The 16,033-nt window shown below is 34.0% G+C and overlaps 1 protein-coding gene across 1 annotated transcript in view; it reads right to left on the bottom strand.

Annotated features, from left to right (window-relative positions):
• LOC129229818 (POU domain protein 2-like) overlaps positions 1-164 on the bottom strand; it is a 673,124-nt gene extending 672,960 nt beyond the window's left edge. Inside the window, exon 1 of the mRNA XM_054864195.1 lies at positions 88-164. Coding sequence (XP_054720170.1) covers positions 88-133 — 46 coding nt within the window. The 5' untranslated portion in view covers positions 134-164. The remainder of the gene's footprint in view (positions 1-87) is intronic.
• Positions 165-16,033: the final 15,869 nt, after the last annotated feature.

The following is a 16,033-nucleotide window of genomic DNA, read 5'->3' as shown; positions in this document are numbered from 1 at the left end:
GTATAAAAAGGTTGTACACTCCACAACAGTCCACTGAAATTATCTCCAAATTCGAAGATTAATGTATGGAGAAATTTGAAAATTTACCTGAGCCTTTGTTGGGGGGTGGTGACTGGCGAACAGTGGTGAGCATGTGATGAAGACGCGGCCTGGAAGTATGTAGTAGATGCTGTTGCTGAGGTAGTTGTTGTCGTTGTTGTTGATGATGATGAGGGTGATGATGATGAGTACCTACAAAAAGCACAAAAAGGATGATCATCAAAACTATAATAGTGTAGTTTCAAGCATAAATAATGTATTAGTTAACAGCAAATCAAAAAATATTTCTGAGGACCCGAAAGGATGATTTAACGCCATTTCTTCTAAACTTCAAGAAGTTCAAGAATGAGACAACCAGGGTTATTTGGCTTAAATCCAGTAGCGGATACAAGGGGCGCATGGGGGCATGACCCTCCCCCAAACCGAGGGGAAAATTTTGAATGTTCGCATGAAAAAATATTTAAAAAAAATGGTGTAACCATGAGACAAAGTAAATATCTTTTTGAATTCAATTTTTTACATGAAGTAGAGGATACAAAGAAGGCGGGGGGTAATGGGAGTCGTGATTCTCACCCCCCCCCCCCCTCCCAATCTCAGATAACAATTTTTCAATCTGTTGTAAGGTTTATTGCATTTGAGTAGTGAAAATGACTGCTTGAAGAAGAAAGAAAAGAAAACCTGACCGAAACCACAAGAGAGAGTAAATAATTGTTGAATTCCCTTTTTTGGGGGTATTACACGTCACTTTTCTATTTATATGCAGGCAGTAAATTAACTTTGCTTGAGACAGTCTCTTCTTCGTGGCAGTTGTCTTCAGGTGCCAGTATAATGAAAAGAAGTGTCTGCCGCCCGATCGCTTTTTACAGAACAAATTTAACCGCAATTAGTTATTGTAATGAGTCAGTATTCTTTATATAAAATTCCTGTAGATTATTCTTTTCTGTTGTGATTTTTAGATAGTTTCATTTTTGTTCCAGCTGATATTTAAATGAGCTGTAAATAGTTAGTTTAAATCAGTGTTTTGGTCTTGTGTTTTGGAGAGTGTCGAGAAAGAAATGTAAAATTTTAGTATCGTGTTCGCCTGAAACCTCGTTACAAGAAGGTTTCCGTAATTAGCCCATCGTTTAAGACGGAAACTGTACTCAAAAAAGCCGCGTTTGTTAGAAAAAAGACTACCTGTAACCAAAATAATGAAGCGTTCGGTTGACAAAACATTGTTGTCTTTTTTGAAAAGTTAAAAAAAAACTGATGAACACAAAACCGATGGAAACATATCCGGAGTTCTTTTATCAGACTCGGAGAGTTGCAACATCTTCATTCGCCTCTGATTTTTCGGTTAAAATAAATTTTCCAATTAATTAAGTTTTCAACCAACTAATGGCCGATTTTCTGCTTTTGCTGTCACTTAAAAAAAAACCTAAGTTCAAGAAAATTGTCGTACGTAAGACTATATTCTTGAGTATGACCCCCCCCCCCCTAAAATGAAATCCTGTACCTGCACCTATTTAAACCACCTTGGTTTCAACCACCGTTTAAACCAAATGGATTTTTAAATGGTTTTTTGGATAAACTAAATCGCTTTGCCCAAACTGTTTTCATACATTTTACATATTATTGGGAAAAGTTAATTAATACAAAAAAGCCAATACTGCTTCAGAGATAAATTACCAATTGATGCAGAGAGAAGCAAAGGGATGTAAGTGAACATTTTCAAGTTTTGAATAAAATGCGTTAAAGATATGCCGTCCTAGGTAGACTTCATTGATTTTTTTTTCTAAATCATACTGTACTGCAGCACCTACTAGGGCTACTAGTACAAGCTCTTGCCCCAAGACAGAGGAGAGGTTTTCCCTACTATTTGTACATGTTATAACCAAATTTTTAATTTTGCCACCGACACCCCTTTGCTTTTCACTACCTTAACTAATAAATTTTCAAACTTATTTTTTAAACATAATTCAAGTTTGCTAAATAGTTTTTCTTTTCTTTCTTACCTTTTTTTAATCGATTCTAATCAATGTGACTTTCATATTAGGTAAATAAATATACAAGACAGACCAATTTGTTATCTAAATTTACTTATTTATTTTTCTTTCATTTCTCTTTTGCATCTCAAAAAAGCCAAAAAAAAAAGCATATCTCAGCCAAAACCTCATTTTACTACCCAACTGACTTGTTTACTTAAGATTTATGGAGATAAATCATTGAAGCAATCCCTAAAGAACATAAATTTGGAGTCGGTAGAATATTTAAATGACAAGATTTTAAAAAAAAAAAAAAACTAAAGTCTAAAAGCACTCAGAGTAGACATAATATGGCTCTAATACCAGCACATTTTTGGCATCCAGGATAGATGATGTAGGCAGAGCACAGAAAAAAAAGATGTATAAAATTTTGACAACAGAAAAATTAGTGCTTTTACAATAAAATTTAATGCCGAATTTTCACCTTTCAAAAAAATTTTTTGATCCCAATATAATAAAAGAAGTCCACTGTATGAATGAGAGAGCAATCAAAAAACATTAATTTTTATGACCTGCTTAATTAAACTGTGTTAATAAAAGAATATTTTCTTTATTTGGATTTGTAGTGTCAAAAATAAGGAACACATTAAGATTGGACAAGACTTCAGAACTTGTTTTTTCATTAGAGACTTTTTATTATTGTTTTGTACAGAAAGAAATTGTATTCCTAACCACATTAAACTATAAGAAATAATTTCTACAAAGAAAAACATAATAACTTTCTTAAAGTCTTTTTACCCAATTTGTGTAAGTGTTCTTATACATTAGGTTACATGATCTGTAACTTTTTTTTAATCTTTAAATACAATATGTGTTGATCTTCTGATTTTGAAAGTTGTATAATATACATCAGATTTGCGATTTGTTTGTAGATACTGCAAAATACTTTCTTTTAGTCCAGGATCTGAAGGGGGTTGAGCATACATGGAAAGGCTGACGCAATATTATTTCTGATTATTGTTACAGGCACGATGGTGATTATGAAACCACATGTCGTCGCCCCCCTGGGTGGTCGACAACCCCGGGGGAGGGGGGAAAGCAGTGGGGGAACCGTTTTCTGAAACACTCATAACTCGCGAACTATTTGAGATAAAACACTGAAAAAAGTGGCAATCGATGCAACAAAACAAGTGCTTCATAAAAGCTAAATATAATTATGGACCTATCTTTGTTGGTTTCTGAGTAAAATTCCATTTTTCGCAAACAAGCAAAATTTTTGAATAAAATGCGCAAAACAAACTTTTTGACCAAAATAAATTCCGAATCAAAATTGTTTGATTTTTTTTTCAAATAATGTCCAAAATATCATTATTCAGTTTGTTAAAATCATTTAAGTTCTGCTAACGCGTTGAAAAACAAAATGACAGTAGCAAGCTCGAACACGATTTGCATTATAGTTCAGGATCTGAAGGGGTATTTTTAACATGCATGGAAGACCTGACGCAAAACTATTTCTGATTAATGTCACAGGCACTATAGTGAATATGAAGCCACATGTATTCGCCCCCCTGGATGGTCGACAACCCCGGGGAGGGGGGAAAGCAGTGGGGGGAGCCGTTTGCTAAAACACTCATAACTCGCGAACTATTTGAAATAAAACACTGAAAAAAGTGGCAAAAGATGCAACAGAACAAGGGCTTGAAAAACCTAAATATGTTTATGGTCTTATCTTCGTTGGTTTTTAATTAAAATTCCTTTTTTAGCAGCCATGCAAAAATTTTGAATAAAAACAAAAAGCTTTTTTGTCGAAGATAAGTTCTTTTTTAAAATTATTTAACCGTTTAGGGAATCAATAAAACCTGAAATTTCATTATTCAGTTTGTTTAAAACTACTTAATTATTACCAACGTTAGCGTTAAAAAGCGAAATAGAAAATGCAAGCACTTGCGTAAGTTAGCGCATTGAACAAAACGGCAGTATGCTAAGGAGAAAAAAATAGCCTTATTATCCTTATGACGAACTATTCATTCTTCAGTTTACAAACTTATTCTAATTGCAAAGTATTTAACTATGACTTTAATTTTGTTATATACTGCTTTAAATTTGAGAGGAACTAGTGAACCAGGCCCAGAGTAGTTTCAATTCAAATATAATTTTAATTTATTTCTATTAATTTGTGTTTTCAAGTTGCACAAAAGAATATTGCGGGTATTGCGGGTACTGTTTTGCGGATATTGCTTTTTATAATTTACTCAACAAAGAACAATGAAACAAGAAATAATATGTACTAAATCAATATAAAAAATGTGAAGCTTGAGCTTTTATGAAAACGAATATAACTATAAAATTATACACTAGAGTTCTAAGAAAACTAATTAAATAAAATTAGTAAAATAATGCGCATTAAAAAATAATTGTAGAATATCAATATGCATACATAAAGCATTAATATATCAGAAATTCTGAAAGCTGGATCATACTCTTTTTTGTTGACTTGTAATTGTTCTATTGAATCGTTCTCTTCCGAGTATTTTGTAGTTTATGGATTTTTGCTTTAGTCTTAAAAGCACAGTATTTACAGCAAGATGAATTATTAATAAAACAATTACAAGATTATTTACAGCTTTTGCCTGCGCAGGGTGGAATTAAACTATCACTGGTTGCATCATAAGGTGTGGGGCTTTATTGATTTATTTTCATTCAAGTATGAAACCCAAACTTGGTTACATCTAAAGGCACTGCTAAGGTACAGGGGAATTGATTCAATAGTACAGTATTGAGCAATACTTCTTAGCATATGTTGGAAAGAATTGCAGCAGCATGGTAAAGAGCTGATATTATATTTATTTGTGATGGAAATGACAAGAAATTATTGTAATGTACTTTCTTCGGAACTTCTGGTTTTCAAGTTATGAAAACGACAGTGAGATGTACCGTCGTGTTTAAGGTCCACTCGTGTAGTTTGACAGTTGAAGAGAAAATTTTATTATTTTTTATTTGGAGACCTGCAAAATCTTTGCTACATTTGAAAGTAGTGTTTGGGACATTATGGACCAAAGTCATTCATTCCATCGATAACTTGAACTTTGTTCTTAAAATAGGGTGCTTCTTCCAGAGTTTTGCTGCAAGAAGTATCATTTTCAATTACATTCACGAAATCGAACCTCACGCTTTGCTTCAGTGAGCCATTCTGATGAACCTAACCTAGCATTGGGCTTATTGTATGGGAATGATTTTTAGATGTACTAACATCACTTTTGAGCTAACGTTTCCCAGGTTAAATGTTTTTTTTGGTTTTCTTTTGCTGTTTTGCAGTCGCTATTGAAGACATTGCCATTGCAGGACTTCTCTGGATAAGAGACTATTCACATTTTCTTGAACGTTCCACTGAAATTTTGATGCTGCTTATGTGGCAATAGCCTCGCTCACTATGCTTCATAACTCAGGTGTAAAATCTGCTAAAGGGTTATCCTGATCATTTATCCTTTCCGTAATTACTTCGTACTTGCAAACTTGCATGTTTTAATTTTTAAAAAAGTCCCATTGTGACATATACTAAGAAGCTATAATGCATTGTTTTGATAATATTACGAAATAGAACCACTAAAACAGGTGAGCCACAAAATTTACTTTGGTTTATGTCGAGTCTTCAAGGTACATTCCGCAAACTTGTTTTTTTTTTCCTTTTGTGAATTACCTCAAATGCTTTTTGAGCTTGCTTTTATTTCACTTTTCAACGCTTTGATAATATTTAAGTAATTTTAAACAAACTGGATAATGATATTTCAGATTTTATTGGTTCCTTAAACAGTTAAATAATTTTGATAATTTGAAAAAAAAAATGCTTATTTTATTCAAATTTTTTGCTTGTTTGCGAAAAATAGAATTTTACTCAGAAATTAACAAAGATATGATCGTAGTCAAATTTAGCTTTTATGAAGCCCTTGTTTTGTTGCGTCAATTGCCACTTTTTTCAGTGTTTTGTTTCAAATAGTTCGCTAGTTATGAGTGTTTTAGCAAACGGCTCCCCCCACTGCCTTCCCCCCTCCCCGGGGGTTGTCGACCATCCAGGGGGGCGAAGACATGTGGTCTCATAATTACTATAGTGCCTGTGACATTAATCAGAAATAGTTTTGCGTCAGGTCTTCCATGCATGCTCAAAATACCCCTTCAGATCCTGAACTATAATGCAAATCGTGTTCGAGCTTGTTACTTTCATTTTGTTTTTCAACGCGTTAGCAGTACTTAAATGATTTTAACAAACTGAATAATGATATTTTGGACTTCATTTGAAAAAATAATCAAACAATTTTGATTTGGAATTTATTTTGGTCAAAAAAAGTTTGTTTTGCGCATTTTATTCAAAAATTTTGCTTGTTTGCGAAAAATGGAATTTTACTCAGAAACCAATAAAGATAGGTCCATAATCATATTTAGCTTTTATGAAGCCCTTGTTTTGTTGCGTCGATATCCACGTTTTTCAGTGTTTTATCTCAAATAGTTCGCGAGTTATGAGTGTTTTAGCAAACGACTCCCCCCACTGCTTTCCCCCCTCCCCCGGGGTTGTCGACCACCCAGGGGGGCGACGACATGTGGTTTCATAATCACCATCGTGCCTGTAACAATAATCAGAAATAATATTGCGTCAGCCTTTCCATGCATGCTCAACCCCCTTCAGATCCCGGTCTATTTGCTTAAGAATACATAATTTTAATTTTATTTTTATTTATCTATTTATTGTAGATTTTAGAAAGCTATAATTATGAGAAAATTTATTTACAAGGTTTTATTCTAGATTATTTATACTTAATCATGCTTAACTCTCATAGTAAATTATTTCCTTGATTATTTATTTACATCAAGGTCCATTTATGTGTAGTAATTTTTTAGCAGTTATAGCTTTTCAAACGATATTTCTCCTATAGAAAACTCTACTTATGAGAAAATGAAATTACAAGATTTATTCTTAACTATTTAATCAATCATCAAGAAAATAGGTACAAATGAGAATATTAAACATTCATTATCTATTAATTCATAAAATCTTCATAAAACCCTCATGAATTTCCAAAAATAAAAATTGTTGTTCTTTCAAAAAGTGTTTAAACTAAAAAATCCCAATGTAAACCGAAAAAAAATTGGTTCAAACCAGAAAGTAACAGGTTTTTCAAAAAAAAAAAAAAACACGATTTTTTTTTACAAACCCTGCAAACACATGTTGCAGATTCAAGAAAGAGTGAAAATTTAATACTTAAGGTACGAATGAAGAAATATTAGGTGCCTTTTGCCGTAATTTGATAATTTTACACTGTTAAAACTACAGGTTGCATTTGGCACTTTTCGAGGGTGAAAAGCTTGTTCACCAGCGGCACTCTTTACGGTGCCGAAATTGCACCCTTAACACGGGCGAAAAACCGGCACCCTTCACTCAGCGTGCACCGCGGTGAAAAACGGAACCCTATGGCAGAACATTGGCACCCTCTGTTTTCTGTTGCTGAGCACTCCCCCCCCCCCCCCCCCCCCCCCCCCCCCCCCCCCCCCCCCCCCCCCCCCCCCTCGGTTTTGTGTGCATTTCCGTAAACAATTGTATACATTATTATTTATTGTTTTGAGTTATAAAAAGCTAAGTCTTGGTACATTTTCCACATTGAATAGTTCTGAAAATGATTAAAACTTGTACTTTAAGGCATTTGATCACATTTCAACTTTCGAACATAGTTTAGAAGTGTTCATGACTTAAATTTGTCTGCCGTGCACTAATTTTCGTACATCCACTTGGATTGCTCAGTAATTTTAATATGTTATTGACATTTACTGCAGCACGATCGTACCGAAAATGAAGAACGTAGGTACTATTTGTAAATCATTTACACGAACAATAAATATTCAATTATGTTGCAATCATGGAAAAATAAAACCTTTCATCACGTTCAAAATTTTAGTCAAAGAGCACCATATTAGTACGTACGTATATATGATTCGACATTTGAATATCCGTAAAGAATATAAAAGAACAAAAGTCTTTCGATAAATTAAAAGCCAAAACAAATTCTAACGAGTTATTCATTCTTACTATTACTAGAGTGACGAAAAAAGTTCAGTCATTCGCTTTAAGCAATAACGCCGAGGAAGGAGAAGAAATTTCTTTTTCTCAATCCGCTTTCCTTTTTTTTTCGTGCTTTTATGTTTTTGCTATTTGCATCATCGTAATTAGAGTTTCCGTTCACTTGCTGAGTGCATCACATTGCTAACAATGAATCTCTTAGTTAAAAATCCACAAGATTGTTGATAATACAAGCAAGTAAAACTACATAGTCAAAATTAATAGTTGAAATAACTTTTCAAATATCATCTAATTTAAGCGTTTTGATTATTAAATGTTACTTATCCGGTGCTGATAGCTATTTTTAGGTAAAATTTATGCATGATAGGAATAGCAAATGTATATAACGGCTAACTGAAGAATCAACGTACCTTTGAAACAATTTTAAATATGTTCGAAAGCCTTAAAAGCTACACTATGATCAAATGCATGTACTTACGCGAAACTTTGAAGAGTAAATCGCAGAAACTTATAAGTTTTAATCCAATTTCGTACTTCATTCAATGGGAAAGTGCATGTGTGTAGTTATTCTTGCGTCCGCCATTGATTGTGGTTGAATGATGTCAGAGCGGAGAGCGCATGCGCCAGCGTTTCACCCATGCATTTAGGAGGTCCGTTTTCACATTTATTAACGTCATTCACCTTCATCACACTTCCTAGCCTCTACTGCACCCTGAGGCCCGGTGTTTTCACCCCAGGGAGCCAAATAGTTAGTCAAAGGCACCCGTAGTTTTGACAGTGTAGTAGTAAATTGGTTTGAAATTGGGAACATTATCCAGATCTTAGGGTTATGCGCGAGAAAAAAAAAGAAAAAGAGAAATACCCTCTCAAAATGCTTCTCACACTATTCTTGCTTATTTTTACGTAAAATAACCCCCCAATCTAAATGTAACTACTGTTTTCTCCCATTCCCTCCCCCCCCCCCATTTTTAGAGGCTATAGTTTTTACACTCCACCTTTCAGTTTTTTGGACACAGTACTACGCAATTTTTTCAGTTTTCGAGTTTCATAGCCATTATTTTTATTTGTAGGCGAAGGTAGCATAATATTTGTCAAAAACATTCTTTTAAGGGGATAGAGAAGTGGAAAGCTCAAAAGCATGAACGTTTCTAGCAAGAAAGGAGTCTCATGGAGGTATTCACCCCTAAAATATTTAAACAAAGCATTAAAAACAATATTTTTTTCTGGATTTGTTTTTACAATTTTTCCACTTATTTTTCGGTGTAAAACCATAGTATCGACCTCACTCCTTCAACCCCATGTCCAAAACAATTTTCACGCTATACTTTTTTTAGGAAGCATCACATTTTGTATTTATCGCTTCTTGATATACTGCTACAAATGGGGGCAGTTCATCTCAGACACATAAATATACATTAATGCTACATTATTAGCATACTTAATTTCATTTTTAATGTTAAATAAATCTGTGAAGAAATTGAAGAAAAAACGATGGAATGTTAAAAACTGCGGCTTCTTAATTCTTTTATTTAGCCGATATTCTTTTCTTTGGCAAAGAATAAACGATTTTAGTAAACCAACGTTTACTTACTCACTTCAATGCAATGAAGTTTTCTCAAATGATGATATTAGTATTATTATTATCGTTATTAATTTTCTTATTATTTTAGATATTTGTATAAATACTATTATTATTGTTATTGATATTATAGATATTTGTTTAAATACTATTATTATTATTATTGATATTATTATAATTATTATTGTTGTTGTTGTTGTTGAATTGGTACAAAATTAAAAGAATCACTCAACTACAAGATACTACAAAAAGTCAATTAAAATTAATTTTGAAGAAAAAAACTGAATTCAATGTAAAAAAAAAAAACAGTAAATTTATAAATGTACATGTTTCAGTGAAAGTTCAAATTTGGAGAATGCTGACATTCACCACGGACGCCCACCTACGGGGGGTCATAGCGCAGACTGCGTCTTTGAATTTAGGGAGGTGTTTTTCTTCCTTTTGGGGGGGAGGGATTCTTACTCTTGTGTGGTTTTCACGATATTTACGGGGTTTCGCCTTTCCTCTTTGTCGGGGTGGGCACCCCTGGATACAATGAAAATATTCGGTCATTCACCAAACCCTGTGCTACGGAAATTTTGATATTCACCAGCGAATCTCGTCACTTACCAGGTTTCGGTCTTTTACAGTAATATATTCATCCCTAATTCATTTAAACAAGAAAAATCCAGTTGAAAAGCGACTTTTTTGTCGCCAAGATGAAATGCTACAACAAGACGAAACGCCAATTGTGCCCCATTTTAAGGCTTTGAAGACATCTCAGGTACGTTCGAAGGAATGTGCAGAATAAATGGAATATGATTTGTCAAATTACAAAGTCGACAACACAATCGTTCTGACGGCGACAACGAGAATAAGTAAAAATAAAATGGCCGTAGAAAGGGGGAAAAGAGAGAGAGAAGGCGAAATAAAAAAATAAAAATCTACAATTCCAAAATCCGATGTCAATTTCCTACGGCCTTGCTTACGCATCTATCCAGATAGAAAGAATAGAAAAGGAAGAAGACTAAAATCAATTTTACGCAAAGCAGAACCCACTTTCCATCTCAACATAGTTACAAACTCGATCCAGAAGAGGGGACAAAAAAGAAGGAAATGTGTAAGATGGAACGAAAGAGCGAAATTCGTGTGCATCCCTCTAAATCAGACCGATCTTTCAGCTTTTTTTTCCTATCCCGCCCCGAAGCGACGGCGAAAAAGGGACAGAATGATGAGCAAAGTGTGATGTTGAGGGGTGGGGAGAAGCGAATTTCCATTTCTTCTTTCCCTTTCAAACCGCAAACTGAAAACTCTGGTTCGCAGCTCGGGGGCTTCGAAAGAACGGACCGTCCAGTTTACATGTAAATTTTGCCTGGGAAATTTTCAACATAGCCGCTTCGCATCATATATTTTTATTCGTTTCTATTCCTTCTTTTTCTTTGAAGGTTTTTCCCCCCTTCTTTCCCCAAGTTCCCAAACCATGCAACTTGCATGAGCTGCAGCCTTGGGGGGCTTTTTTTTTTTTTGAATTTAATGAGAGCCTGGGCTTGGACACCTACGTTGAAATGCATCCACTTTCTTCGGGCCATTCCTGCACTTTCTCTGAAAAATCATTTAAGAGACTTTAAAGGGACATAGCTACTTTACAGAAGTCATTCCGCCCCCTCTACACACACTCGTAACCCTTTAATAGAAACATAAAATGACGCAATAGAAACCTTTCTTACCTCATAAAATTCTTATTAGAAAATAATTATTCTGGAAAAGTAGAGACCAAATTTTACGTCCTAAAAGTAAGAAATTTTGTGATACGATTACTTAACGACTCTTTCTTTACCAATCTCTCTCTCTCCTCCCTCAAATAAGAATTTTTACCAATCAATGCGCTAATTCGAAAATAATAATTCAACGAAAATTCAACATACTGTTTGGCTCCGTTAGTTTGCAGTGATCTTCAAGCTACCCCGACTTTTGTGGTACATTTCTGTAGTTTTTATGACTCAAGAAAAAAAACCTCGAAAATATACTATATTGGGTTTGTTTCCGACAAGTTTTTCACAATCAAGAATTTCAGCCAGATGATTACTCAGCGCAGAGGAGCAACGAACTTCAATTTTTAAAAGGGCGGAAATTCTCAATTTGCCAAATGGAAATTCAAATTTTGCCCGAATGACGATAATGTTGCCGAATGAACTCGGCTAAATTATATATATTCCTTACTTATTTCTCCTTACTAATTCGAATATTAGGATTTTTTGGGGAATGTTAACTTTATTTATGAAGTTTTCTCATTCGAATTACAACTTATTGAGACCAATGTCCAAATTTTGAAGGCAATTTATAATAAATATATCGTCGCTTAAAAGCAACAATAGAATATCTTAGTGTTATTCCTGGGATTAGATGTTTTAGTGTTGCTCCGAGGCGACGGTATGTCGTCATTATTCTGACGGGAAATTTTGCATTATGTTGTTTTCTTTTATTTAATCCTGATTGTTGGACACACGTCATTTGACACAACTTTATTTCCGACGTAGACCGTGGAAAGTCGGGAGACGCTGCTAGTGATTTGATTAAACTGAAACTAAAGTTAAATTTTCAGGAACTCTCCGCAACTAAGTATTAATTGTAGCAGCCTCATTCGCACAATTTAGAGGGGGGGGGATGACTTTGTCAAAAAGGCAATATTTATTCAAGTTTCTAACGCTGAAGTTTCTTCAGATTTTCGAAATGCGAGTCTTTAGATCATCTTTTGTGGCTAAGAAGTTCATGATAAAAACCCGGGAAGCAGTTTTTTTTTATGTATCGAAAACTGCTGCCAGATTCCAAACTGATTCTTTTTCTGAAGTCGAACTTCCAAAAAAGTGCTGATGAATCATATGTACTCACGCATAGGCAAGGATTCTTTGTTCTCGCAGACTATAGCAGAAGAAAGAGAAAACAATAAAAAGTGAAAATAACTTCGTTGAAACCCATTTCACCAGGAAAGAACTGATGGCCCGTCAAATAGCAAGATCTATAGCCAACATTGTTGGCGAAAATACTTTACTATATCACTGAATAATTGTTGCTATGTTCACTGTTAAAAAAAATGTATTCAAAAATGAAACTCTGAATGTATTCATTTTTTTTTAATACAATTGATTCAAAAATGAGTAAATGTGGCATCAAATACAAACATACGAGAAATACGAGTCATGAAATGAGTACATGTGTTTCTCAAAATTGAACCTTATTGATTCGGAGCTATATTGAGTAATGAAAATATTCAAAAATGAGTAAATTTTCATTATTTTTGAATACCCATTTTTAACAGTGTTCCAATGCAGATATTAAATGGAATAATATATTAAAAACATATCAATAAAATTGTAAATCCAATATTAAATACGAGGGGTTTTAGTTTAATGCAGCGCCAAAAGCATAAAGCGTCTAAAAGTAACTTATATATTACATTTTTTTAGAATAGCCGTAAGGCAGTGATTCCCAACCTTTTTCAGACCGAGGGCCGGATCTTATATTAAAATCATTCTCGTGGGCCAGAACACATATAAAATTTCAAAACATTTCATTCTTTCCTAAATACAGCAACTCCTCGTTATATCGTGCTTGTTGGAAGACAACAGAAAAGCACGGTGAATGACCGAACTCATGAAAGCTTAACAATTCAATAAATGAAAAAATAAATGACATGTGCAATACAAAAAAGATTAGTTTGTTTTCTTATTAGGGTGATTTTTTTCATAAAATCAAAATAAAAATTTTTAAGCAATTGATCTCAAAAGATATATATATATATATAAATAAAATATTTCTATTGTCTTATCGTAGAATACGAGTCGAAAGCTGCAGCTTTAAGCTGCAGCTTTCGATTCGCAAACATATAGCAACATATTTAGATGGATGGGAAATATACCAGTTTAGTTCATTAATTGAAAAAAGAAAAAAATACTTTTCCTGGGAAATGCTTTTTTTTTTTTTCTGTGATGTCAACTCGGAAGCAAAATTTTTTTTTTAAATAATTTTTCGGGAGACAAAGGAAAAGCGCGGTATAACCGAATGAGCGATATAACGAGGAGCGATGTAACAAGGGGTTGCTGTAGCATGGGAAAACTGGAAAAAAAAGAAAGAAATTACAAAACAATAATAGTTGCTATCAATTACTTGCTAGCGCCAAATTTGTGACATTGCCTGTAATCGTACTTTTCGATTTTTATCATTGGACAAAACAACGGGTTGCACAGGTAAGCCTCGCGGGCCGGATGTGGCCCACCATTAAATGGTTATAGACAAAATTATTAAAATGTATATCATAATGTTAAAAAAACACACACAACCATTATAATGAACGTAATGATACATATTTTCGTTCCCTTAAACAACTGAAAGCCTCCCATATGGGTTGGAAGAAATATCATTATCATCAATGAAATATACATTCCTTATGCAAATTACATACCTCTCAAATCGAAGCAAACAAAGTGAATCAAAGAACGAAAAAAGAAGATATCACATGTTTCAGCAACTAGAAATATCAAATATTTAAAACACACCATTCAGAAAGGAGGTAAGATAAGAAATGGTATTACCCAACTTAACGACACAAGAAAAGTCAGCAATACAAAAATAGAGTAATATATGACCATTACGCCCAAATGACTTTAGCCAGCAATTTGTTTATGCACGTATACTTCGAATTAATGGAATATATTTCCCTCTGCGATCGTTTGTAAATCCGGTACTTGCGAAACTTGCGTATTGATGTTGTCTAATCTTGGATCCAGATGTATTTGAGAAGGGAAATTCAAGATTTCTTTTTTCTTTTCCCGTGGGCTATTATAAGCGAATAAATGGATTTTCGTTTTGCCAGGACAAGTTGATTCGAAATCCAGGAAAGACTCATTGCGTGACATAAAAGATTCTAGTACGGCTTTTTAAATTCTGAATTATTGAAATTTATCGTTTTCTCTAATTTAGTTATCTTCGAAATACCATTTACAGGTCACATCCCATGTAACATCTGCGTTTAGAATTTTTAGGATTTGGAAGAAAATAAACATGCATTGAAACCTCAATCTTCTATCGAACCACCTCAGTTCAACTGACCAATCAAGAGTTTCGTTTGAACTACATCAACGAAAATCGCACAGACCATCATAAAGCAAAGTAATCTATCTATTTTTGAGCATTCTTTTGTGATTTAAAACAGGAAATCTCCATCTTTATCCGTCTCTAAGCTGTTTTTAGAGTGGAATTTCACCTCAAACAACATTTCAGATAAATTGTAACAAGTTTTTCTTTCTTTCTTTTTTTTTTTTTTTTTTTTTTTTTTTTTTTTTTTTTTTTTTGAGCAATCACGAACTGCTCATTATCTTCACTTGACGAAAGTTGATATTGCTCTGATTTTTCATATTACCATGGCGACAGTTGTTTTTAATATTTATTTGAGGCAATGAGAAGCAAAGTGATGTAAGTGGACATTTTCAAGTTCTGAGTATAACGCGTTTTAAGATAAGGTACTAGGAAGACTTTCATTGAAAAATTCTTCTAAATCATGCTGTATAACAGTACCTAATGCGGCTACTAGTTCTTTCTCTTGCCCCAAAGTCATGAAAGTTTCACCTACAGTTCGAGGAAAGGTGGTTCACCTACCGTTCAGGAGGTGTTCGGAGGAGGTTCACCTACCTCCTCCGTAGGTTCAGGGGATGGACCCCCTGAGAGAGGTTCACCTACCGTTTGTAGTGGTATCTTCAAATGTTTGATTTTGCCATTTACATCTCTTTGTTTCTCACTGTCTCATTTAGAGAGCGAAATGATCGTTGCCATAACTACAAATCGCCTGCGGTTAGATTTTATTCATATTTTTTTCATTCGCAACTCCAATAAACTATAAGGGGCGCTGCAGCTACTGTCTAATGGCGGATGAAAAAGGTAAAACAAACAAATGCCCTAACTTATAACTTGCTCTGACGCTTAGTGAATGACATTAATTTTTCATCTTGTATGTGGGAAGCTTTCTTTTCTATTCTTCTGAAATTCCATTACATCCCAAAGTGTCTGAAGCCTGTAATTTATCCCCCCAAAAAAAACACGTGGAATGGAATGTTTTACCTTTTTCTTTAGAATTGTTAAACACCGTAAAGTAGCGTATTCGAACTTTGGAATTACGAATAGCTTTGCTCAAGTAGACTTTACATAAATTTCCAGGTTACTGATTCCCATCATTTAAAATTGATAAGAACTAAAAATACCTAACGTTATACGCCGCAAATTATCTTCACCTTTATTATCGCATCCTAATCACCATTTATTTTTTTATGAATACGCCTCGCATTACCTATTCTAGAAAATCACCATTCATAATATGACGTGCGCAATTTCTCGGCCATTTCCATTCCTTTTCCACGT

This window comes from Uloborus diversus, chromosome 1 (genome assembly GCF_026930045.1).
Source record: "Uloborus diversus isolate 005 chromosome 1, Udiv.v.3.1, whole genome shotgun sequence".
Taxonomy (NCBI): Eukaryota; Metazoa; Arthropoda; class Arachnida; order Araneae; family Uloboridae; genus Uloborus; species Uloborus diversus.
Note: the sequence above shows the minus strand (reverse complement) of the source record. Positions and strands in the feature narration are given on the sequence as shown.